The following is a 27567-nucleotide window of genomic DNA, read 5'->3' as shown; positions in this document are numbered from 1 at the left end:
GGATCTATGAAGGCACTGGTATATATGCGGAATAGCAAATAATTTGGCTGACACAAAGGGTCAGAGAAAGCAAATAATAACTGAGAAAGGCAAGTATAAGCAAAATGATTGTTACCCTCCAATGCCAAGGCAAGATTTGGACTTAAATCTTTAATAAGAATAGCTGAAGTTTTTGGTATTAAGTTGACATGATCTCTTCTGTGCGTTAGATTAACCTAGGTATAGAACCAATATAATATGTTATATAGAACCAATTGGTTCTATATGTATAGAACCAATATAATATGTAGGCATGAAGGCAGGGGCAAAGATAGAGGAAATGAATGCTTGAACATTCTTAAGAAATCTTCCAGAGCAGGTAAAGGATCATCGGAGGGTAGCTTTAAGGCAACTAGGACAGAAAAGGGCCTTATTGAGAGTAAGGGAAACTTGAGCATTATGGCCAATGGAAGAGCTAACAAGACAAATTCTTTTTTTTTGAGATGGAGTCTCGCTTTGCCACCCAGGCTGGAGTGCACTGGCGTGATTTCTGCCTGCTGCAACCTCCGCTCCTGGGTCCTAGTGATTCTCCTACTTCAGCCTCCCGAGTAGCTGGGATTATAGCAGGGATTGGCCATCATGCCTGGCTAATGTTTGTATTTTTAGTGGAGACGGGGTTTCAACATTTTGGCCAGGCTGGTCTCAAACTCCTGACCTCAGGTGATCTACCCACCTCAGCCTCCCAAAGTGCTAGGATTACAGGCATGTGCCACTGCACCTGGCTGACAAATTATTGATATTGGAGTAAAGGCTTTTACTGGGCTGGGCACTTTGGTTCATGCCTGTAATCCCAGCTCTTTGGGAGGTCGAGGTGGAAGGATCGCTTGAGCCTAGGGATTCGAGACCAGCCTGGGCAACATGGCTTAATACATGGCATCCTAATACAGGTTCTCTAGAGGGAGAGAACTAATAGGATATAGATACATAGATAGATAGATATACAGATATATATGAGTTTATTAAGTATTAACTTACGTGATCACAAGGTCCCACAATAGGCTGTCTGCAGGCTGAGGAGCATGGAGAGCCCAGCCCGAGTCTCAGATCTGAAGAACTTGGAGTCCAATGTTTGAGGGCAGGAAGCATCCAGCACTGGAGAAAGATGTAGGCTGGGAGGCTAGGCCAGTCTCCCCTTTCACGTTTTTCTGCCTGCCTGCCTGCCTTCAATGGCAGCTGATTCAATTGTGCCCACCAGATTAAGGCCTTTCCTAGCCCACTGACTGAAATGTTAATCTCCTTTGGCAACACCCTCACAGAAACACCCAAGATAAGTACTTCGCATCCCTCAATCCAATCAAGTTAACACTCAGTGTTAATCATCACAACGGCAAAACTTCATCTCTATAAAAGACCAAAAGCAATAAACCTAGTTGGGCATGGTGGTGTGTGCCTGTAGTCCCAGCCAATCTGGAGGTTGAGGTGAGATGATCACCTGAGCCTGGGAAATCAAGGCTGCAGTGAGCTGTGATGGCACCACTGCACTCTATTCTGGGTGACCCTGTCTCCAAAAAAAAAAAAAAAAAAGTGGGAAGGCTTTTATTACCATTAAGTGCCAGAGGGATTAGCTCAAAAGCATAGGTAGAAAACTTAGTTACAGAAAGGATGGTAGCTGATAGAGAAGAAATTCAAATGAGAGCTTTTAAAATTTCTTTGTTCAAAGCATTTGTATGTTTCTTTGTTTTAGAAAGGATTCTTATATAGATACTTTAAATCAGTTGTCAGGACTCAAATACTTACACAACCTGGACAGGTAGCAAAAATGAGTGAAACAGTGAAAGTACAGATGCAAACATGGTGTAAAAGGTGAGTGCTTGCACCTTGTGAAGTGGATGGCTGCTGCTCAGCTCTAATCAGTCATTGCTTAGGTGTTGCATCCATAGTTTCAAGGCAAACCCTAAATTAATACTGTTATGTACAGTTTTTGATTTTTTAAAATATTGGTTGTAAAAAGGACCAGAATCAGGAATCAGAGCCGGTTTCCTGACATTGTGTGACCTCCTCTTTATATACATTGACAGGGTTTCCCCATATTGGCCAGGTTGGTCTCGAACTTACGACCTCAGGTGATCCGCCCGCCTGGGCCTCCCAAAGTGCCAGGGTTACAGGTGTGAACCACCGTGTCTAGCCCAAATACTGATTTTTAAAAAATCATTTGCCTGAGAATATCTATATGCCATTCATTGGCTAACAAACATTTATTGGGCATTTATCACATGCCAGCCACTGAAAATGCATCCATATCCTTAAAATTGAATGATAAGGAAAGTGTTCACACAAAAATACTTGTTTTGTGTTGAAAAGTGTTTTTTGTTGAAGGTGTTCAACAAAAACTATGTAAATTCGTGTGCTCCTTAGTTAGTATTTTTGATATATAAATGCCCAATCCTAACACACTACTGCTTGTACAAGTTATGGAGAGAAGTGTTACATAAGAGTCTTTTCTGTTATTGGAGAATCAAAAGAAACTCCTGTCTTAGCTATACTTCTTTTGCCTCGAGTTACAAAGGTACAGTAAAAAAGGACCTTACGCACTTAAGCCCTTACACAGGCTGCCTAGGCTTTAAGGGCACCAAAAGTCAGAAAAAGTTGTTTGGACAGAAGAAGGATAAAAACAACCACATAGAGAAGAATTCAGAAGAAGCTAATATTAAAACATACAGGGAACATACTGCTTCAGAAAGTGATAAAGTTAGTAGTGAGACACATGCTGAGCAAAGGAGCTACTTTTAGGGTTTAGGTGTAGGTCTAAGTGGAGCTAAACAAAGGAGAAAAACTGTGAGGGCAAGTTTTGGGGTCACTAGGAAAGATTGCTTTATTATGCTTACAGATGTGCTATTTACACATGTGGTATTAACCTGAAACACTGCACCAGGAATTACCAAACTATGCCCTACTCCTATTTTTGTAAATACAGTTTATCAGGCTCATTTTGTTTATTCATTTTCTATGATTGCTTTCATGCTACAACATCAGAGTGAAGTAGTTACACCAGAAATACTATCATCTGCAAAGTCAAAAGTAAAATCTGTTTGCTGTGTGGCCCTTTACAAAAAAAAAAAAAAGTTTGGTGATCCCTAAGCTATACAGATATACTGCAACATCTATCTCCCTCTAGTTAAATTGATAAAAGTATTTCCTTAGTTCATGTATAGTGGAATATGGGAACATATCACTGAAATGTACATAACTGAGTCTCTTTTATCAGATACAAACACTTAAGGGTATTAAAACCTCAATATTCATGCTGTCTATTAAAAATGAAGGATGGGGCCAGGCGTGGTGGCTCGTATCTGTAATCCCAGCACTTTGAGAGGCTGAAGTGAGAGGACTGAGGCCAGGAGTTCAAGACCAGCCTGAGCAACAAAGTGACACCCCATCTCTACACAATTTAAAAATATTAGCCAGGGCCGCGCACGGTGGCTCACGCCTGTAATCCCAACACTTTGGGAGGTTGAGGTGGCTGGATCACCTGAGGTCAGGAGTTCGAGACCAGCCTGGCCAGCGTGGTGAAACCCCATCTCTACTAAAAATACAAAATATTAGCTGGGCGTGGTGGCAGGTTCCTGTAATCCCAGCTACTCGGGAGGCTGAGGCAGGAGAATCACTTGAACCTGGAAAGCGGAGGTTGCAGTGAGCTGAAATCATGCCATTGCACTCCAGCCTGGGCAATAAGAGTGAAACTCTGTCTCAAAAAAAAAAAAAAAAAAAAAAAAAATACATTAGCCAGGTCTGGTGGTGCATGTCTGCTGTGGTCTCAGGTATTCAGGAGGCTGGGGTGAGAAGATTGCTTGCACGCAGGTGGTTGAGGTTGTAGTGAGCTGTGATTGTGCCACTGCACTCCAGCCTGGTCAACAGCATAATGAAGACACTGTCTCAAAAAAAAAAAAAAATTACACAGCATTTATTCATCAATATATTAGACAACTTAGGATCACCAGATACTTGAGGAAAACCAACAGCACAGAAGGGGAAGCATCAAGAAGAAGTAACAAATAACTTCAGAGGAAACAGAGAGGATTCTCTGGACAGAAGAGCACCAAACAGCAGAGCAGTTAAATTCCTGTGTAGTTAGAAAGATTCAAAAAAATACTGCAGTCATGAAACAATAACAGACTAATGTGTAATTGGGGAATAAGACGAAAGTTAAAAGTCATTGGATGGGCTAAGGAATAAAATGGTCCAAAGATGGTAAATTGGTAGAATTTGTAAGTTAGTGATCTGGGAAATAAAGTTGATAAGATACTTCAGGAAGTACCCAAAAATAAATGGAATGTTAAATATCACATTGAAATCAAGAAAGATGGAGGTCCAACATTTTTCTAATACAAATTTTAGCAAGAAAGAACAGAGACTAGAAAGGAAGAAAGAGTTAACAAAAAAAGCAGAAGAAACTTCCCTGAACTGGAGAAAGACAGGTCTTCTACCAAAAAGAATTCTTTTAGAGCCAACAGAATTAATCAAGATGAACCTTGCCTAGACAGATCCTTGTGTGATGTCATAACTAAATTCTTGGACAGTTTAATGGTGATGGAAGAGTAATAAGTAAATCATTCAGTGGTTTTTCTTCTTGTTTAACTGTGTAGGGTAGGTGTCATTGTCCTTTTCCTGTTATGAATGATTTTTCCAAGGTCCGGAGAATAGAGACATAGTATCAGACTTGCATAATATTTTGTTATTCTTGTTTGATTATAGTTTTGTATTTTAAAATGCCAGTCATTTGGCAGCAGCAGACTTCAGTACTATGCAGTTTCCCCCAAACACTTTGGACTAATCTAAACTACCACAGTACTTTGCCCAAATGTGTTATATAGCACTTGTACAGTGATTTATTTGCTAGACCTCTTTTATTGGACTGAATTCCTTTGGGAGGCATTTAGTAAAAATGTGTCAGATAATACTGGGCTATTATATTGTTTACTGACCATGTTCTTCCTAATGTTGCTGAATTTGTATATTTTGTTAATGTCTTCTGCATATAACATACTGCTTACAGGAACTGGAAGATAACTGGTTTATAGAAAACTCAAGGAAATAGCTAGAATATTGAGGCAGGTAATACTAGTAATGACCCTTTTATTTTTAATTTAATTAGTTGACCCAAAATGAAATGAAATATGTTCTTGTTATCTGCTCTGCAGATACCCTTTCAGCCAACAAGTTGGAATAGAGAGAAGGCAGCTCTGTTGAGGCAGGTAACACTGGTAATGACCTTTTTATTTTTAATGTAATTAGTGGACCCTAAGCTTAAGAAGTAGACTCATAAGCCTAAGAAGTTCTGAAATCCATCCTTTGATATCTGCTCCCTGGTGGTCTGATTCAGTCTCATAGCTTTAAATGCCATCAATATGTTAACTCCCCAAATTTTATCTCCAGCTCAGATCTCTTTTTTGAGCCGCAAACTCTTAAATCCAACTGCCTGCTTAACAGGTCCACACGAATATGGAATAGACATATCAAACTTAATATTCCTAAAACTAAACTTCTGATTTTTGGTTATCCTCTGGCCTGCTCTCCCAAAGAAGATAACCTTACTGCTCCTGCTGTCTTTCCCATGTCATTTAATGATCAACATCCTTCAGTCGTTTGAGCCAAAAATCTAGGTCATCTTGTATCTTTTCTCATTCCCACTCCATAGTCAATTTTTCAGGAAATCCTCCTCTACCTTTAGAATTCATGTAGAATTCTTCTTCTTCTCAGTATCTTTATGGCTCTCATCTTCATTCTTGCATCATATTCTCTCTTCTAGATTAATGCAGTAACCTTTTAACTGAATTCCCAGTTTCTACCCTTCTCCCACTATGATTGTCAATACAGAGAAACTAAAAATCTCAGATCATGTTATTCCTTGCTCAGAACCCTCCAGTGGGTTCTCATATCACTTAGAGTAAAAGGCTAACATATGTCATATCCTACCACCCAGCCAGTGCCTAGAATGTAGCCATAGGGTAGGGCCTTTTCCTACCAAAACCACTATAAAGTCTGAAAGAGATGATTACTCCATATAGTGAACAAACCTTAACACAATGCAATAAGAAACATTAAAAAAACAAGGAAACATAACACCACCAAAGGAATGCAATAATTTTCCAATAATCAACCCTCCCCAAATGGAGATCTATGAATTGCCTGTCAGACAAAAATCAGATTATTTTAAGGAAGCTCAGTGAACTACAGGAGAACACAGACAACTCAATGAAATAAGAAAAGCAATACAAACAAAACTAGAAGTTTAACAGAGAGGTTGTAATAATTAAAAAGAACAGCGCAATAGAGACTGTTAACAGCAGAACTGATCAAGCATAAGAAAGAACTGATAAACTCAAACAGTGAATATTTGAAAATATTTGATCAGAAAAGAAAAAGAATGAAAAGGAGTGAAAAGCCTACAGATTTAGGGACATCATCAAAAGAGCTAACATTTGTAGAATTCAAGGAGAATAGAGAGAGACAGAAAGCTTATTTAAAGATTTAATGTCTGAAAACTTCTCTAATCTTGGAAAAAATATAAACACCCAGGCACAGGAATCTCAAAGGTCTCCAACTAGATTCAACCCAAAGAAGACATATCTAATCAAATTGTCAAAAGTCACAGAGAATTTTAAAAGCAGCAAGATAAAAAGGATCCTCACATGCAAGGGAACTCCTTAAGCCTATTGGTGAATTTCTCAGCAGAAACTTTGCAGGTCTAGAGAGAATGGAATAATATATTTATTTAAAGTGCTGAAAGAAAAAATTGTAAACCAAGAATACTTTATCTGACAAAGCTGTTCTTCAGAAATTAAGGAGGTATGAAGACTTTCCCAGAAAAGAAAAGCAGAGGGAGTTAACCACCACTAAACCCGCCTTACAAAAAAATGAAAGAGAATTCTTCAAACTGAAGTGAAAGGATGCTAATTAGTAACATGAAAACATATAAATTATAAAACTCACTGGTAAAACGCTGTCATTGAGGATACTGCTAGAGCTCTTTCTGGTCTGTGAAGCAAATTTTGATTGGTCTAGAGCTTTGGTATAAAGCTTATACACACATTATGTTATTGGGGTCCTCTCAACAATCCTGTGAAATATGTAGAGCACGTAATATTCCCTATTTGCAAATGAGAAAACAAAGATTCAGAGAAGATAATGGACTTGCTCACAGTCATGCTGGTGGAAAATGATAGGGTGGCAGAGTGGAGATTCTACTACAAATGCACTGCACCAGTGGTTTCCAACTATTTTGACTGCAACTTAGAGGAAGAAATGCATTTTAAATTTTGACCCAAAATGTACACGTGTACATGCACACACAATGAAAGCAAAAAAAAAATAAAATAAAAAAATAAAAAGAAAAAGAAAAAAAAGAGATATATTCTATAGCATCAGGGACTGGTTTTGTGGCAGACATGTTTTGCACAGACCGGGAGGGCAGTGATGGTTTAAGGATGATTCAAGCTCATTTACACTTATTGTGTACCCTGTTTAATAATTATACAACTCACCATAATGTAGAACCAGTGGGAGCCCTGGGCTTGTTTTCCTGCAGCTAGATGGTCAGTCTTGAGGGTATGGGAGACAGTTACAGACCACCAGGCATTAGATTCCCATAAGGAGCAGATAACCTAGAATCTTTGCGTGCACAGTTCACAATAGGGTTCGTGCTCCTATGAGAATCTAATGCTGCCACTCATCTGACAGGAGGCAGAGCTCAGGTGGTAATGCAAATGATGGGGATATACATCTGTATCCCCCATCTGTAAATACAGATGAAGCTTCACTCACCCACCTTTCATCTCCTGCTGTGTGGCCCAGGTCCTAAGAGGCCACAGACCCATATCAATCTGTGGCCCAGGCATTGGGAACACCTGGCCCACAGGACCAAATATGATCTACTTATACTTTGTTTCCTTACCTCTGTGGGGAAACATTTTCTGCTTTTCCCTTCCTTCACATGTGTTCTAGCTACATTGCTTTCTTCCTATTCCTCAAACTTCTGCCTTAGGACCTTGGCACTGGCAGCTTCTTCTGACCTTCAGACTCTTCCCTCAGATATCTGCATAGCTAATTTCCTCCCTACTTCAAATGATTGCTCACGTGTCACCTTTTCAATGACACCTACTATGACCATCCTATTTACAATTGTAACCCTTTAATCCCTGGGTAGTCTTAACCTGTTTTACTTTTTACCATAGCACTTACTATCTTCTAATACATAATTTATTTATTTATTATTTTTATTGGTTGTCTTCCCCTTCTAGAACATAAGCTCCATGAGGGCAGGGTTTGTTTACTTTGCAAATTGATGTATTCATAGTGGTCAGTATAATACCTAGGAATAGATGAATCCCTAACATTGAATGGATAGGATGAAAAGATTAGTAAAATATTTTTTGAAGTAAAAGCTGCTTATGATGTTTTGTTATTTTGTTGTTAATATTGCAAATTTTTAGAGTATAATAATGCAGTATTCAAATACAAATATCAGTGTGCATCCCATAGACATAATTTTTGTATCATCTGCTGTTTTGGATTCTTATTTATTCACTTAGATAATTGAGTTGACAGTTAAGTGCAACAACTGTTAATGAAATGTCTACCATGAACTAGCACTGGAAACACAGATCAGTAAAATAGCCTCTGTCCTTGAAGAGAATTGGCTCATGGGAACAAATAATTACAATATATTGTAATACATGTAGTCAAGGAAAGTTTATATGTTTCTAAATTGAAAGTCAGAGTAGTCTTTTGGGCTATTCTTATTGATTATGTCAAAGGAACCAAATGCCAACCTTACAAAGTCCAATTAAATAATGTTTCACCAGCCTTTATATTTCAGTAAGGCCTTTTATACTCGTAGAAATAAGAAAATGTTTTTGAAACTCCAAGAAAATGATTAGAAGTCTACTGATTTGATTGGTTTTGGCTTTGTTATCTCTTTGAAGGAATAATTGTTAGAGAGGTTATCAGAGACCTTTGAGTATTTATAGTTACTATGAGAGTTCAGGTTGTAGGTTTTGTTAATGAAAAAGTCAGTCCTCTTGAACCCTGCCACTGTTTTATCAACTAAATTTATGTAGTATTCTAAATCTTTTTTTTTTTTTTTCTGTTTGAAGTAGCGTGTTTCCCTGACCCCTTCATGGGACTCATGACAAGGGTGCCTCATTTACTCAGCCTGCTACTCCCCACTCCTCATGAGAGTGAGTGAGTGAGTGAACAAAGTGGGAACTGGAGTGCATGAGCACTGAAACTGGGTTGCCATTTCGGTGTCAGCAGGATCAAACTCCACTCATTTGGACCTGCTGTGTTCCACCCCTTGCAGGAAGGAGTGTACAGGTAAGCAGGTGCAGGAGCCAGAGCGAGTGCTTTTTGGGCACTGGCAGGAGCGAACTCCGTGGAGGCTCTGTGGCAGCGTCCAGGCGGGGTGCCTGTGACTCCTGAAGCCCCCCCAGAGGGCATATTACAGTGCTTTTTTAGCTCTGCTGTCTGTGGATGGCTTAACTGTTAATAACAAATCAGTGGGCCCTCTGCCTTTTCACATGAGATGGCTGCCTTCCGCCAGTGAGGGCAAGGGGCCGGTGTGACAGCCTTTTGTATCCACACTTGTGGCTCCCAAGCTCTTGTCCAGTGTCCTCGAAAAAAATGAGGCTACATGAACAAATTGAAAGATGGTAAATGTGGGGGATTTTATTGTCATGAAGGTGGCTCTCAACCGGAAGGGGAGCTGAAAAGGGGATGGGGCAGGTAAGTAATCTTTCACTGAAGCCCAGCCTTCTCCCACTGGATTCTTCTCTGAAGTTACACTATCAGGCTGTCCCTCTGAAGTCAAGCCGCTTCTCTCCAATGTCCAGCCATATTCCCCGATGTCCAGCAGCTTCTCCTCTCTTAGGGCTGAGTCTGGGGTCTTTATAGGCATAAGATGGGGTGGGGCAGGACAAGGCCATGGGTGGTTTAGGAAAAGGCAACATTCGAACGGGAAAACAGGGATATAAGTTCTTGTTTTGGTCTGCCATTTCACGCTTTTCAGCTTGAGGGTGGGGCTTTTGCCAGGGACCCGCCCTTTTCTGCCTAGAATTTCTGTTCCCTGTCCCTGTCAATTTCAGCAGTGTTCACAGCATCTTCACCAGGAGTAGATTCTGTCTTCAGAAACCACTTTCTTTGTTCATCCATAAGAAGTCAGTCCTCATTCATTCAAGTTTTATCTTGAGATTGCAGCCATTCAGTTACATCTTCAGACTCCACTTTTAATTTGAGTTCTCTTGCTGTTTTCACCACATTAGTAGTGACTTCCTGCACTGAGGTCTTGAAACCCACAAAGTCATCCATAAGGGTTGGAATCAACTTCTTCCAAATTCCTGCTAATGTTGGTATTTTGACCTCCTCCTGTGAATCACAAGTGTACTTAGTGACATTTAGAGTGGTGAATCTTTTCCATAGGGTTTTCAAACTTTGCCCAGATCCATCAGAGGAATCACTATCTCTGGCAGCCTTATGGCCTTACTGAATGTGTTTCTTAAATAAGAAGACATGAAAGTTAAAATTACTCCTTGATTCATGGGCTGCAGAATAGATGTCGTGTTAGCAGAGATGAAAATAACATTAATCTTTTTGTACATCTCCACCAGAACTTTTGAATGACCCAAGTGCATTGTCAGTGAGTGTTAATATTTTGAAAGGAATATTGTTTCTAAGCAGTAGTCTCAACAGTGAGCTTAAAATATTAGTAAACCATACTGTAAACAGATGTGCTATCATCCAGGCTTTGTTGTTTTATTTATAGTGCACAGGCAGAGTAGTTATAGCGTAATTCTTAAGGACCCTAGAATTTTTGGAATGGTAAATGAGCATTGCCTTCAACTTCAAGTCATCAGCTGCATTAGCCCCTAACAAGAGAGTCAGTTTGTCCTTTTCAGCTTTGAAGCCTGGCGTTGACTTCTCCTCTCTAGATATGAAAGTCCTTAATGGCATCTTCTAATAGAAGGCTATTTCGTCTGTATTGAAAACCTGTTGTTTAGTGTAGCCATGTTCATCAATGATATTAGCTAGATCTTTTGGATAACTTAACTGTGGTTTCTCCAAGTAGCACTTGCTACTTCATCTTGCATTTTGATGTTATAGAGATGACTTCTTTCCTTAAACCTCATGAACAACCTCTGCTGGCTGCAAACTTCTCTTCTGCAGCTTTTTCACCTCTCTCAGCCTGTATAAAATTGAAGAGAGTTAGGGCCTTGCCTGTATCATTAGCCTGTTCTTCTATCCAGACCACTCAAACTTGCTGTATATCAGCAGTAAGACTGTTTTGCTTTCTTATCATTTGTGTGTTCATTGGAATAGGACTTTCAATTTCCTCCAAGAACTTTTACTTTGCATTCACGACATTGCTGTTTGGTGTAAGAGGCCATGCTTCTGGCTTTTGACATGCCTTCCTCACTAGCTTAAATCATTTTTAGCTTTTGATTTAAAGTGAAATATGTGGCTCTTCCTGTTACTTGAACACTTAGAGGCCTTTGTAGTGTTATTAATTGGACTAATTTCAATATTATTGTGTCTGATGGAATAGAGAAGAGCCAGGAGAAAGAGAAATGGGAGAATGGCAGATGGGTGGAGCAGTCAAAACCACATACATTTCAGTTAAGTTAGTTGTTTTATATTGCTGTAGTTTGTGGTGCCTCAAAATGATTACAATAGTAATATCAAGGGTTACTGATCACAGATTGCTGTAACAGATATTTTAATGAAAAGGTTTGAAATATTTGAGAGTTACCAAACTATGACACAGAGACACAAAGTGAGCACATGCTGTTGGAAAAGTGGTACTGACAGACTTGCTTGCTGCAAGGTTGTCACCAACCTTCATTTTGTAAAAAAGGCGGTATCTCTTTGTGCAGTAAAGCGAAGCACAATAAGACAAGGCGTGCCTGTAGAAAAGTAATACATATTCATGGTAAAAATGGAAATATACAGAAGAACAAAGAGTATCTTATTATATAATGTTCCATCACTCACATTTCCCACCTCGTGTTGTGATCCTCTTTCCAGTTTAGTATATACAGATCTTCATTTTTAAAAATTGCTGCATGATATTCTGTTGTATGTCTGTAATATAATTTAAGGAAGCTTCTAGCCATCAACATTAAAGTTGTTTCTAGTTTTTTTCATCAAATTTATTACTTTGTTGGATTTGTTTATTTATGTATTTCTGTGCATTTGTATATCTGTGGGAGAATTTCTAGTCTTGAAATTGCTGGATTAAAACATACGTATTTTTAATTGTCCTCCAGAAAATTGTCCTGATTTGTCTTCTCATAACAAAAGTACGTGAGAATATCTGTTTCCCCACATTCTGTCCCATGATGGATTTTAGCATACTTTTTAGTTTTTACCAATGTAATACTAATTTATTTCATTAGAAGTACTTATTTCATAAGTAGATTTATGCATCCTTTCAAATTTTAGGCAATCTAATGTTTAACCTTGCTCTTACTATTTTTCTTCATTTGGAATATCTTTTTCTTCTTTCATTTTTCTCTGAACCTTTACCATTCTTCAAGCCCATGTCAAAATTTGTTTTTCTTTTTAATTATTGGATTTCTGAATAACCTCAGACTAAAATGATTTTTCCCTCCTAATAAACTCAGTGCTTTATTTCTACTTGTCACAATTTTATCCCAGTCCTAATAAATATGATTTTTTAATTTTAGGATTTGCAGATTTACAGGATGGCTGCACATTAATGGAAAGAGAAGCATAAACCTATCTTCTTTCATTATGGAGGGAGGTTTGGCAGATGGAGAACCTGATCGAACTTCGGTGAGTAGTTCAAATATGACGTAAGATTCTATCATTTGTAACTGTGAAGTGTTTGATGTAAGCCAGGGTTTTGTTTTTAAAATATATTAAAAACAAACTTTTAAAAAAGTGTTTTTAAAATAATGCTTTAACTCCTTGAGAATTACAGATACCTTAAATGATATGAAAATTACAGATCGCTGGCTGGGCATGGTGGCTGATAGCTGTAATCCTAGAACTTTGGGAGACTTGAGACAGGTGGATTACCTGAGCTCAGGAGTTCAAGACCAGCCTGGGCAACATGGCGAAACCCTGTCTCTACTAAAAATATAAAAATTAGCCAGATGTGGTGGCACATGCCTGTAGTCCCAGTTACTCGGGAGGCTGAGGCACGAGAATTGCTTGAACTCGGGAGGTGGAGGTTACAGTAAGCCAAGATAGCGCCTCTGCACTCCAACCCGAGTGACAAAGTCAAACTGTCTCTTAAAAAAAAAAAACCAAAAAACGAAAATTACAGATAGCTTAAAGCTTGTTGGAGCACAACCCAATTTTCTGAATTTCTGCTCCATCCTCCTCCTCTTATTTTACCTATATTCCCAGCCATATAGTGAAAGACATACTAATAGAATCATTTGTTTTCTCCCAAAACCTTTGTCTTAAGTGAAATCAAGAGAATGTTAACATTTGAGGAAATTAAATGCCTCCAAATCTCAAATCACATGCAGCTATGAGTAATAGCGGGAATGAAACAGTTAAAATAATTAAGAGCAATTGCCATATATATTCTTTTTATAAAAATGTAAAGATTTAGTAAACATTTCTGCCCTGTGATCATAATTGAATTATATTCTGAAATTAAACAAGTAGTGGGTAACAGGAAAAGTATACCTTACCCAATACATTTAAAAAAGAAATCACTAGTAGGATGGACTAAATGATGATGGGTCATTTTTTTCTCACTGTACAAAAAGATTTTACTCCAGAATAATTTCATTTTCAGTTATGTTTATTGCATCTTGAGTGACTCCATTATATATTTATGTATAGATTCTTAGCAGTGTTTCTGTTACCTAAAGTAAAGGTTCCCCCTTCAGTAAAATGTAGTCAGCTGGTAGCTTTATCATTAGTTAGGTGGTGGATTGTTTAACAAATTTACATTGTTGGAATAAGGTAGAGCCCAACTTTTCTGTCTTTTATATTACTGTGGAATTGAGAGTCACTATTAGATTGAGGTGTTTGTAAATTTTAATTTAGTGAATGTCCTTTGTTCAGGCTTCAGTGTAGGAACAGTCTAATGATTGATAGCAAAATGCAGTTTTGCTGACTTGTATTAACTTGGTCTCAGCCTTTCTTGAATTTCTGGTTCAGTCTTGTTTGGGGTTCTTAAATGATCAAAAAACGTTAAACTTTAAAATAAGTTGTTAGTAGAGAATAAAATGGGTGTGGAAATAACTTGGCTTTTGAAGAAGGCTGTTGTCATGTTGATTTAAATGGAAAACAGATGGTAAGTTATTTTATTTTTACTATAATTTCAGAAGAAAAGTTAAGATTAAGCCTTGTCTGTAGAACTTACGTTTACTTTATCATAAACTTTACCTTTTTTTTTTTTTTTTTTTTTAAATCTATTGGACTGTCTTAGATTCTTTCAACCCAAATACTTTTGGTCTTCTAGTGATATTAAAAATATCAGTAATAACTACAGTGGCTGTTTTTAAGTGTATGCTTTGTTAGACTGTCCTCATAACAGCTGTTAAAGGTAGATATTTGTTTATCCTCACTTTTTGAGGTAGGGAAATAGGCTCAGGGAGGTTAATTATTCTTCTCTAAGACTTCACAGCTTAAGCGATAGAACTGAAATCTGTCTGTCTCTAAATACTTTACTACTAAGATGTTGATTATATACCTATATTTCTGAATAGAGTGTCTTAAAATTTGTTGTTACCTTTCAAAGTATGTGTCCAAGTAAATGTTACTACATTTTATTACCAGACTCCTTTGGCTAAAGTAACAAAGTTTTAGTCATTTCTGGAGTGCAGTGGCGTGATCTTTTCTCACCACAACCTCCGCCTCCCTGGTTCAAGCAATCCTCCTACCTCAGCCTCCTGAGTAGCTGGGATTACAGGCATGTGCCACCATGCCCGGCTAATTTTTTGTATTTTTAGTAGAGATGGGGGTTTCTCTGTGTTGGTCAGGATGGTCTCAATCTCCCAACTTCGGGTGATTCACCTGCCTTGGCCTCCCAGAGTGATGGGATTGCAGGCGTGAGCCACTGCACCCGGCCTTAGTCATTTACTATTCCAAATTTTGTTGATATTGAGAAGTTAAAAGTTGTTTAAAAAGTAGTGAGAGGCCAGGCACGGTGGGTCACACCTGTAATCTCAGCACTTCGGGAGGCTGAGGCGAATGGATCACCTGAGGTCAGGAGTTCGAGACCAGCCTGGCCAACATGATGAAACCGTGTCTCTACTAAAAATACAAAAAAATTAGCCGGACATGGTGGCAGTTGCCTGTAATCCCAGCTACTGAGGAGGCCGAGTCAGGAGAATCACTCGAACTCGTGAGGCAGAGGTCGCAGTGAGCCGAGATCACGCCACTGCACTCCAGCCTGGGCAACAAGAGCGAAACTCCGTCTCAAAAAAATAATTAAAAAAAAAAAAGTAGTGAGAACAGTTTTTTCTTATTCATTAGGTTCCTTCTATGAAATATTTTAGCTAATTTTAGAGAAAGTAATACCGATAATTTCAGTGTAAACTACTGAAATATTCTGTATTTGAAACTAACATTGAGGTCCACTTTTGAGTTAGCTATAAAATAATCACCTTTGAACTGCTCGGTTTAAGCTAGTTACTGTTTAGATCTGGAAGAAGTGGATCAGAACATGAGCTCTGTAAGACCTTTAGCGACATGTTAAAATCTGAGCCCTGTCACTTAGTTGTATGACCTAGGTAATAAATTCTCCAGGTTTCCAGTTTCCTTATAAATAGAGATAATTGTAATATCTACCTCCCAAAGTTATTTTTAATATTATTTGAGAAAATATGTCTATGAGGTGCCTATTACAGGGCTGCACATACTGTAAACATCCATTAAATAAAAGCAACTTTTTTTTTGTTAATGTAACTATTAATATTAAGCCTTCTCTCCAAAAAGATAAATAATTAAAAGTCAGGAGAGGCCTGTGATGATTCGGTGATTGCTCCACGCTAGAGTAGTTGGAGAAGCTTTCTTAAGAGGACATAAACTTTGAATTGCACATGAACGTAGGGATCATAGGATTGAAAATGAGCAAGGAAAGCATGCCAGATGAGAGAATAGTGAGAGGCAAGGCTAAATAGGGAATTAATTGCTCAGTTTATTCAGGGTATAATTAGCAAAAAAAAATTAAGGATGGAAGTAAGTGACTGATGTCTAGAGGAATAATGATGGATATGCCAGATAGAGACCAAATTTATGGAAGACTTTAGGTGCTAGACCAGGGATTTTGGACTTGATTCTGTGAGTAATGGTTTGCCATTGAGTATTTTAATGTAGATGAATCTGAAAGCAGGGTATAAAATGATTTGTAGGAATGAATATTAAGAGAATATTACAAGACTGGGCGCAGTGGCTCACGCCTGTAATCTCAGCACCTTGGGAGTCTGAGGCGTACGAATCACCTGAGGTCAGGAGTTCAAAACCAGCCTGGCCAACATGGTGAAATCCCGTCTCTACTAAAAATACAAAAATTAGCCAGGTGGGGTGGTGGGCACCTGTAATCCCAGCTTCCCTGGAGGCTGAGGCATGAGAATTGTCTGAACCTGGGAGGCTGAGGTTGCAGTGCGCTGAGATCATGCATGCCATTATACTCCAGCCTGGGTGACAAGAGACAAATGCTGTCTCAAAAAAAGAAAAGAAAAGACTATTACAGTGATCTTGGTGTGAGGTTGTGAAAAAAATCTGACTTTATTATTTTTGCTTTCCTTCTTGCACATAATACAATTTTTTTCTTTTTTGAGACAGAGTCTCACTATGTTGCCCAGGTTGGAGTGCAGGGGCATGGTCTCGACTCACTGGAACCTCCATCTCCCTGACTCAGGCCTGCCTCAGCCTTCCGAGTAGCTGGGATTACAAGCGCACGCCACCACACCAGGCTAATTTTTTTGTATTTTTAGTAGAGATGGGGTTTCACCATGTTGGCCAGACTGGTCTCGAACTCCTGACCTCAGGCGATACATCCGCCTTGGCCTCCCAAAGTGGTAGGATTACAGGTGTGAGCCACTGTGGCCAGCCAATACTATATATATATTTTTGAGATAGTCTCGCTCTGTCACCCAGGCTGGAGTGCAGTGGCACAATCTTGGCTCACTGCAAACTCTGCCTCCCGGGTTCAAGAGATTCTTCTGCCTCAGCCTCCTGAGTAGCTAGGACTGCAGGCGAGCGCCACCATGCCCAGCTAATTTTTGTATTTTTAGTAGAGATGGGGTTTCACCATATTGGCCAGGCTAGTCTTGAACTCCTGACCTCGTGATCCACCCACCTCGGCCTCCCACCACCCGCCTTGGCCTCCCAAAGTGCTGGGATTACCGGCATGAGCCACTGTGCCCGGCCCAATACTATATATTTTTAAAACACATTTGCTCACTTGTTATTCTAGTTTTCTAGTTGCATATGGTTCTGTTTTTCTGGCAGTGCTATTTGCCTTAGATGGCAGGTACTAAAAAGTATAGATTAAATCTGTGTTTCTATATGTGGTACTTGTATGCCACAGAACATGAAAATACTTTTTAATATATGGTTTAAACTATCTTTTGAAAGTTTACAGTTTTCATTCTAGAAATTAACTGCTCAAAATGCTTTAAAGAGTCAAATTCTTATGACTAGATTGAGGTAGACTAAAGAAGTGAAATACCTTTCTAGATTAAAGACAATTGAATATGTTCCTCAGCTTAAGGATAGTCACTCTATCTTTTTTTTTTTTTGAGACAGAGTTTTGCTCTTGTTGCCCAGGCTGCAGTCCAATGGCACGATCTTGGCCCACTGCAACCTCTTCCTCCTGGGTTCAAGCAATTCTCTTGCCCCAGCCTCCCAAGTATCTGGGATTACAGGCATGAACCACCACACCTGACTAATTTTGTATTTTTAGTAGAGATGGGGTTTCTCCATGTTGGTCAGGCTGGTCTTTTTTTTTTTTTTTTTTTTATTATACTTTAAGTTCTAGGGTACATGTGCATAACGTGCAGGTTTGTTACATATGTATACTTGTGCCATGTTGGTGTGTTGCACCCATCAACTCGTCAGCATCCATCAACTCGTCATTTACATCAGGTATAACTGCCAATGCAATCCCTCCCCCCTCCCCCCTCCCCGTGATAGGCCCCGGTGTGTGATGTTCCCCTTCCCGCGTCCAAGTGATCTCATTGTTCAGTTCCCACCTATGAGTGAGAACATGCGGTGTTTGGTTTTCTGTTCTTGCGATAGTTTGCTGAGAATGATGGTTTCCAGCTGCATCCATGTCCCTACAAAGGACACGAACTCATCCTTTTTTATGGCTGCATAGTATTCCATGGTGTATATGTGCCACATTTTCTTAATTCAGTCTGTCACTGATGGACATTTGGGTTGATTCCAAGTCTTTGCTATTGTGAATAGTGCTGCAATAAACATACGTGTGCATGTGTCTTTATAGCAGCATGATTTATAATCCTTTGGGTATAAACCCAGTAATGGGATGGCTGGGTCACATGGTACTTCTAGTTCTAGATCCTAGAGGAATCGCCATACTGTTTTCCATAATGGTTGAACTAGTTTACAATTCCACCAACAGTGTAAAAGTGTTCCTATTTCTCCATATCCTCTCCAGCACCTGTTGTTCCCTGACTTTTTAATGATTGCCATTCTAACTGGTGTGAGATGGTATCTCATTGTGGTTTTGGATTTGCATTTCTCTGATGGCCAGTGATGATGAGCATTTTTTCATGTGTCTGTTGGCTGTATGAATGTCCTCTTTTGAGAAATGTCTGTTCATATCCTTCGCCCACTTTTTGGTGGGGTTGTTTGTTTTTTTCTTTTAAATTTGTTTGAGTTCTTTGTAGATTCTGGATATTAGCCCTTTGTCTGATGAGTAGATTGCAAAAATTTTCTCCCATTCTATAGGTTGCCTGTTCACTCTGATGGTAGTTTCTTTTGCTGTGCAGAAGCTCTTTAGTTTAATTAGATCTCATTTGTCAATTTTGGCTTTTGTTGCCATTGCTTTTGGTGTTTTAGACATGAAGTCCTTGCCCATGCCTATGTCCTGAATGGTATCACCTAGGTTTTCTTCTAGGGTTTTTATGGTATGAGGTCTAACATTTAAGTCTCTAATCCATCTTGAATTAATTTTCATATAAGGAGTAAGGAAAGGATCCAGTTTCAGCTTTCTACTTATGGCTAGCCAATTATCCCAGCACCATTTATTAAATAGGGAATCCTTTCCCCATTTCTTGTTTTTCTCAAGTTTATCAAAGATCAGATGGCTGTAGATGTGTGTGGTATTATTTCTGAGGGCTCTGTTCTGTTCCATTGGTCTATATCTCTGTTTTGGTACCAGTACCATGCTGTTTTGGTTACTGTAGCCTTGTAGTATAGTTTGAAGTCAGATAGCGTGATGCCTCCAGCTTTGTTCTTTTGACTTAGGATTGTCTTGGAGATGCGGGCTCTTTTTGGTTCCATATGAACTTTAAAGCAGTTTTTTCCAATTCTGTGAAGAAACTCATTGGTAGCTTGATGGGGATGGCATTGAATCTATAAATTACCTTGGGCAGTATGGCCATTTTCACGATATTGATTCTTCCTATCCATGAGCATGGAATGTTCTTCCATTTGTTTATGTCCTCTTTTATTTCACTGAGCAGTGGTTTGTAGTTCTCCTTGAAGAGGTCCTTTACATCCCTTGTAAATTGGATTCCTAGGTATTTTATTCTCTTTGAAGCAATTGTGAATGGAAGTTCATTCCTGATTTGGCTCTCTGTTTGTCTGTTACTGGTGTATAAGAATGCTTGTGATTTTTGCACATAATTTTATATCCTGAGACTTTGCTGAAGTTGCTTATCAGCTTAAGGAGATTTTGGGCTGAGACAATGGGGTTTTCTAAATATACAATCATGTCATCTGCAAACAGGGACAATTTGACTTCTTCTTTTCCTAACTGAATACCCTTTATTTCTTTCTCTTGGGTCAGGCTGGTCTTGAACTCCTGACCTCAGGTGATCCGCCCCGCCTCAGCCTCCCAAAGTGTTGGAATTACAGGTGTGAGCCACTGCGCTCGGCCTATCTTTTGAAGTATTTCTGAAGTATTATTTCTTTTTTCTCTTGAAGCAAAGGAAACTGCTTCATACATTTTATTAGAGGACAAAATCCTTTATTGTATTAAAAATTGATTTTATAAATGGTTTTTTAGAAGAGAGCAACAATTTAAAAAATATGTATGAATGTTTTTTGTGTGTATAAGGGCTCTCAATTGAGAAAATCTTTAAGATTCTAATTCAGGTTGGGTACCTTGAATCCAAAAGCTTTCTGAAGTGGAAGGAACTGCACAAATGATTTAGTTCAGCAATTCTTAGAATATAGTCAATGAATGTCTTTGTGGAGAGCCTAGAGATGATCCAACTTCCTGTAACTGATTTTTATATACTGGGTGAGTTATTGATAATTTAGATTTGGTGATCATAAGGTAAAATTGCTGTGTTATTAGAGTTTATTCAAAGCCTTAAATCATATTCTAAGAAGTCTGGCTATCTATAAAAATTAGCAACATTTTAGAGCTTGTGCACGCAAATTAATGGAATTACACCACTTTTTGCTACAGTAAGTATTATTTTGAGTGGGTCACAGTTTTTAAATATTGCTGTTTTTGTCCTGTTATAAATACTATGAGATTAACTTCATTATTATGATTATTGATTTGGTATATTATGTGGTGTTCGTGATAGCATCTTTCTAACAATAGTATTCACATTTTTTTTTAGTTTTAAATTTTTTGTAGAGACAGGGTCTTACTCTGTTGCCCGGGCTGGACTGTACTCGTGTGATCCTAGCTCACTGCAGCCTTGAATTCCTGGGCTTAAGTGATCCTCCCACCTCAGCCTCCAGAGTAGCTTGGACTACAAGCCTGCCCCACTCTGTCTGGCCAATTTCTAATTTATTTTAAATAGATGCAGGGTCTCGCTATGTTTCCCAGGCTGTAACAACAGTAGTTTTTTATATACAACTTCCCAATAATTGGCCTCGAAGGCATTGGTGCATTCAAATTTAATGATAATTTATTCATATGCCAATTACTAATCCTCTGAAAGTATTGTTGTACAATAGCACTTCTTTAAATTTTACCGTTGGTCATTGTGCTCTTATCCTATTGCGACTATAACAAATTGCCACAGCTTTAGTGGCTCAAAACAACACAAATTTATTTTCTTAGCAGTTCTGGAAGTCAGAAATCTAAAAGCAAAGTGTTAGTGTTGTTTTCCTTCTGAAGACTCTGAGGGAAGAATCCATTTTCTTGCTTTTACTAGTATCTAGAGAATGCATTAATCTTTTTTGGCTCGTGGATCCTTGTATCACTTCAACCTCTGGCTTTTGTTATCACATAACCTGCTGCTCATTTAGGCCCTCTTGTTTCCTCCTTATGAGGACACTTATGATTACATGGAGCTCAGTTACATAACCCACTCAGAAAATCAGTTAACTGCCCTATATCAAGGTCCTTAACCTAAATCACATCTGCAGAGCCCCTTTTACTGTAGAAGGTAACATTCACAGCTTCCAGGGATTAGAGTGTGGACATCTTTGGGAGGCCGTTATTCTTTCCTCCAGAGCCAGTATTAACCTCTGGAGTAACCTAACCTATTGGAAGTGGGTCCTGTTGCTGGGTAACCCAAAGTCTGTGGTCTGCCCAGGCATCTCACCTGGGAAGTTGCCAGCTAGACTGAAGTCCTAAATAATGAGAATTCTTAGGTTGCAGGGATCTCCTTATGTAAAGTAAAAATAACTGAAAATTTTAGTCACCAATTTATTACTTACATTCTTATTTTCTCATGTTAAAATAATTTCATCTTCCCAACAGCTGCTTGCTAACTCTAACAGTTTGTATTAATCATACATACAAGATTGTTAATAGAAGTTATTCTTGAACTGAAATGGAGTAGTAGAATGTATCCCAATGTTCCCATTACTCATCTTCAACAATTATCAACTTGGGTCGACGTTGTTTCATCTATACTCCCACCTTCCTAAGCCAGAGTTTTTTTTAACAAATCTTAGATAAATCATTTTATTCATAAATATTTACTGTCTGTATATATCTCTAAAATATAAAGACTTTAAAACTTTGATCATAAATACATTATTCCTAAAAATTAATAACTCTTTAGTCAGATAATTATTCAGTGCCTACACTTCCCTAGTTCTCTCAAATTCTTTTTTTTTCTTGAGACAGAGTTTCACTCTTGTTGCCCTGGCAGCAGTGCAATGGCGCAATCTTGGCTCAGTGCAACCTCTGCCTCCCAGGCCTCAGTCTCCCGAGTAGCTGGGATTACAGGCATGCGCCACCATGCCCGGCTAATTTTTGTATTTTTAGTAGAGACAGGGTTTCTCCATGTTGGTTATGCTGATCTTGAACTCCCCACCTCAGGGGATCTGCCAGCCTCAGCCTCCCGAAGTGCTGGGATTACAGGCATGAGCCCCCATGCCTGGCTTCTCGTATTCTTTTTATAGTAGGTTGTTGTGTTGGACTTAGTTGGTAAGTCACAAGTCTTTTTGAATCTTTTAAATCTTTCCTATATCTGTTCTTAATTTTTACCTTTCAATTTATTGAAAAAACAAGATAGTTTATTCTGTGGAGTTTTCTACAATATGAGTTTTCCCCTCATGGTGATATTGAGGGTGTTCATCAGTCCCTTATATTTCTTGCAAGTTGGTTGTTAGAATTAGAGGCTTGCACAGATTGAGGTTCAAATTTTTTTGACGATAGTGATGTATAAATGGTGTTGTACATAACTGTCAGGAGGCACATAATGTCTCATTGTCTCTGTCTCTGTGATAATAGCAACCATTGATGATCATTGCCTAGGTCTGTTAGTTCAATAGGGGTATACATCAGAATTCTAATTGGGTTAAAAAAGTGGAGGCTGGAAAGAATGATTATGATTAGTCTGTACCTTTTGAGCAAGCAAACCAATCAACATACATTTTTTTAATGCAATAAAAAAATTTTTATTTTAATTTTAAAAAAATTTTGTGTGCAAGTGGTACGTAAATATATTTATGGGGTATATGTTTTGATACAGGCATGTATCACATGGAAGAGGGGTTATCCATCTTAAGCTTTTATCCTTTGTGTTACAATCCAATTATACTCATTTAGTTATTTTAAAATGTACAGTCCAATCTACATTTTGTTAGGAATTTTGTCCTTTTGCCACTTTATAGCTTTACTGAAACTTCTATTAAAGGGAGATATTTAGAAAAGGTCAAAATGATTTGATAGGTATACTTTGTTATACTGAGACAGAGTCTTGCTCTGTCGCCCAGGCTGGAGTGCAGTGGTGTGCTTCTGGGTTCACGCCATTCTCCTGCCTCAGCCTCCCGAGCAGCTGGCACTACAGGTGCCTGCCACCACACCCGGCTAATTTTTTGCATTTTTGGTAGAGACGGGGTTTCACCTTGTTAACCAGGATGGTCTCGATTTCCTGAACTTGTGATCTGCCCACCTCGGCCTCCCAAAGTGGTGGGATTACAGGCGTGAGCCACTGCGCCTGGCCTGTTATACTTTGTTTACATCTCCATTACTTTAACTTCTGAAAGTTTTGTTAGCAGTACTTAAATATTTGTAATTGTTTGAACTTCCCAAGTGGGAAAATATTGGTCACTATTACCTATTGTGTGAGTACTAAAGATTCCATCTCATTTTATCATTTTTCTTTTTTTTTTCTTACCTTATTAGATGGTTATTCTTGTTAGAGGCTTGAGTAATGTAAAAATCATTCAGGTATATAATTGGACTCTGTACTAAATTTGGGGAGCCTAGTTGGAGAGAGTGTCAACTTTTTAAAAGAAAAAGAAATAACCAGTGGCATATAGAATATAACAGCAGAATTCCCAGCCACACGTCTTTTGTGTTTCTATTATTCTTGGAGATGTTCTTAAAGTGGATTCCCAGGACTCTGGGACTCTCTAAGACCCTTTCAGAGAATCTGTGAGGGCTAAAAATTATTTTTTTTGTGATAATATCATGGTATTTAATATTATTTATCTTTTTTTTCCTCATTAGGGCACAGTACAACTTTCCAGAGACCACATAAAACATGATGTCATTGCTCTGGTGGCTACTGGAGGGTATGCTTGTGAATTCTTTTTTTTTAGATGGAGTCTTGCTCTGTTGCCTAGGCTGGAGTGCAGAGGCACTACCTCAGCTCACTGAAGCCTCTGCCTCCCAGGTTTAAGTAATTCTTCCACCTCAGCCTCCGGAGTAGCTGGGATTATAGGTGCACCACCACGCCTGGCTAGGTTTTGTATTTTTAGTAGAGATGGAGTTTTACTGGTATTGGCCAGGCTGATCCCAAACTCCTGACCTCAGGTGATCCACCTTCCTCGGCCTCCCAAAATGCTGGGATTACAGGTGTGAGCCACTGCACCTGCTGTGAATTCTTTTGTTTTCAGGTTTTTTTTTTAGTTTAATTTTTTCTGAGGTATTTTTTGTAAAATAAGCTTTGTTTTAGAATAGTATTAGGTTTACAGAAAAATCGTAAAGATAATAGAGTTCCCATATATGTTGTATACCCCCCTTTCCCCTATTAAGAACATCTTATATTAGTGTGGTACATTTGATATAATTGATGAACTCATGTTGATACATTATTAACAGAAATCCATACTTGATTCAGAATTATTTAGTTTTTACATAATGTCCTTTTTATGTTCCAGGATCCAGTTCGGGAAACCACATTGCATTTAGTTCTCGTGTTTCCTTATGTTCTTCTTGGCTATGACTGTGTGTCAGACTTTCTTTGTTTTGAATGAACCTTGACCGTTTTGAGGGCTGCTGGTCAGTTATTTTACATAGCATCTCTGAACTGGAATTTGTTTGATATGTTTTTCATGATTAGACTAAGTTTAATGGATTTTGAGAAGGAAGACCACAGAGATACAGTGCTGTTTTCATCACATCGTACCAAGGGTATATTCTGTCAGCATAACTTATTTTTGCTGTTGACCATGATCATGTGGCTGAGGTGGTTAGTAAATTTCCCATTAATTTTTTTTTTAATTCGGAAAATATTACTAGGCATAATCCACGTATACCATAGCTCTTTGGAGTCTTCAACAGTTTCTAAGAGTATAAAGGAATCTCGAGACCCAGAAGTTTGAGTTGCTTATCTAAGCCTTAAGCAACTAACACTTTAAGAAAGAATAATTGACAGCTGCCTGATATGACAAAAGGAACCAACAAGATGAGATTTGGGGGTGGGAGAGTAGAAGAAATAATTGATAGGGCCTTTAAGAATAAGGGAGTGATACCAAGATAAACTCTGGCTTCTTTATAACTCTGCTTAGTGTTGAGACAGGACCTCTACCTTTGAGTAGTTTTTTGACTTTGTTTCTTTCTTTTCTCATTTGGTAATTTAACAGATATTTGTTGAATGTCTACTTACTTTTCATTAATTTTGATATTTTGTCTGATTCATATAATTTGCAAATAATAGGTTTTTTTCCCTTTTTCTTCCATTCCTTATACAGTTGAGGCTGTGGTTTTATGAATGTATGTCTGGCGGTGAGACTTGGGGAGTCTTTTCTAGAAAAGTATTCATTCTGTGTAGGTTTTCAAAATTATTTAAAATTTAATATTGTGTTGCTATTTAAATCTTTTATGCCTTCCTTTTGCATCTCTTATTTTGTGAATGTGGCACTTCTGTTTCATTCTTTAATCTTGCTTAACTTATGTATATTTTCCATCTTTTTTCTTCCTGATGACTTCTTTTTGAATTCCTTGATTATTCTTCTAGCTTATTAATTTATTATTGGATCATATTCATTTTGCTGTTCGAGCCTACTGTATTTTATTTATCATATTTTTATACCCAGTATTATCAGCTTTAAAAATATTTGCTTGTTCATGCTCAGTTTTATAATATCCTCTGTTATCTTTTTAAACATGTTTATTAAGTTTTTGATGAGTTTGGTTCACCGATTTTCTTTTCTTTGACCAAGGTTGTTCAGTTTGTTGTCTTTCACAGCACTTGGGCTCCTTAGAATATTATTTTTGTTTGTGAGCTTATATTCTCTTAGTAATATTCTTTGGGAATATTAACTGCCTTGTCTGATACTGTCCTACATAGAAAGGTAAGAGCCCAGGGACTAGCTTTTGACCGTTTTGGTCAATCTAGAGAATACATGTCTTAGGTTGGAGAATCTTTTTTATTAAAAATCATAGCTTCTACCTCGTTACCCCAGTTGCTTATATATTCTGTTTCTTAGGGAACTTTTCTGTATCTTTGTTCTGAGCACACTTCTTATCCATAAACTGTCTCCTTAGTTGTAAACAGCCCATTTGAGAGAAAGCACAGTGGAAGGCAGTAGTCGGCCTCTCTGCCTGCATTTGGTATATGTGTACTGTAACAGTACAGCATGTGTACGTGCACAGTTTAAAAGCAAAAATGCTTACTTAGGACTGTGTTTAATGCCTCTGTATGGAATTAAATCATGTTTTGTGCTCATAGTAAAAACAAGGTGTTCAATGATTAGAGAGAAAAGAGCATAGAAAGATGGCTGGCTTCCAACCCTTCCTCCTGTTCCCTTCTCCTGGCCTTTTCTTTATCCATGATATTCCACTTTCTGCATCTTCAGGGATGGGTTCAGGGGCTAGGGTGGGGTGGGGACTTGTTACTTCACTAGTAATTCAGTTCTCACTTGCAAAAGCAATTGGCTTCTTCTTTATTGACTTTGCATTCTCTGTGTATAGAGTGGCTGAAAGTGGACCAGAGATTTAAAAGAACAGCAGAACTGTTACACAGTTAATTCATATTAAGATCTTTGTCAAATGTGATACACAGTTTAAAAATGAAAAATAGAACTAATTAAGGAACCACCTGAAAAAACAGGCTGTCCTTTACTCAGTGTAGACAGTGAAATTATGTAACAGGAGAATAGACAAAGCTATTTGTTTTGCTAACCTAGACTTTGGGAGGAGAACTGGCTTTAAAGACTTATTATTTCCTTCAGTACCCATAAATAATGCAACTTCTCAGCTTTTAAACATATGATAGTTTTTTAAAAGTATTGTCATTTGCTCTTTCTCTCAAGTTTTAAGACATGCCAGAGCTTCTCATAAGCAGGATATAATTAAAGTTTAGACACCCACAGGTCCACATTTAACTCTTAATTAAAATGGTGTATGTTAAGAATCTTAAATTTAAGATTAAAATAAAATTTATGGGAGTCCCATAAAACCTCAGAAAGAAATGTGAAGGATTCAAATTTTAGCATATTGGAGATATGTGAAGATAAAATTTGATTAAAAGTCCAACCAAATCTCTACCTGTCTTTCTAGTGACAATAGAACAATAAAGAGATTTTTATCCATACCTCATCTTAGTAGGTTTTCATTAAGTTGTGATTGCTTCAGAAGTCACTGCTTCAGAAGTCAACTTAAGTTTAATAGGGTGAAAATAGCAACAACGGAGCAAGAGAAGCTTGAGGATTGGGTGATGAATTTATGTATGTATTTGTCTATGTACATATGTACCTATAGACATA

At 38.2% G+C, this 27567-nt stretch overlaps 1 protein-coding gene across 24 annotated transcripts in view; it reads left to right on the top strand.

The window, feature by feature from the left end:
* Positions 1-27567, top strand: part of OSBPL8 (oxysterol binding protein like 8) — a 216990-nt gene that overhangs the window by 64513 nt on the left and 124910 nt on the right. For 15 of the 24 annotated variants that reach the window (XM_065524596.1, XM_065524597.1, XM_005571596.4 and 12 more), the window contains one exon: positions 12717-12825. Coding sequence is in view for 14 of the 24 variants with exons in the window: in XM_005571596.4 (XP_005571653.1) it covers positions 12784-12825 (42 nt within the window). In the remaining 10 variants the exon portion in view is untranslated. Of the gene's footprint in view, positions 1-12716; positions 12826-14165; positions 14309-24085; positions 24151-27567 lie in introns of those variants that run through there. The other 9 variants (XM_065524602.2, XM_065524594.2, XM_065524593.2 and 6 more) reach the window with 4 other exon arrangements.

The sequence above is a fragment of the Macaca fascicularis genome, chromosome 11, assembly GCF_037993035.2.
Source record: "Macaca fascicularis isolate 582-1 chromosome 11, T2T-MFA8v1.1".
In the NCBI taxonomy this organism is placed as follows: Eukaryota; Metazoa; Chordata; class Mammalia; order Primates; family Cercopithecidae; genus Macaca; species Macaca fascicularis.
The sequence above is the reverse complement of the archived record's forward strand: the minus strand, read 5'-3'. Positions and strand labels throughout refer to the sequence as shown.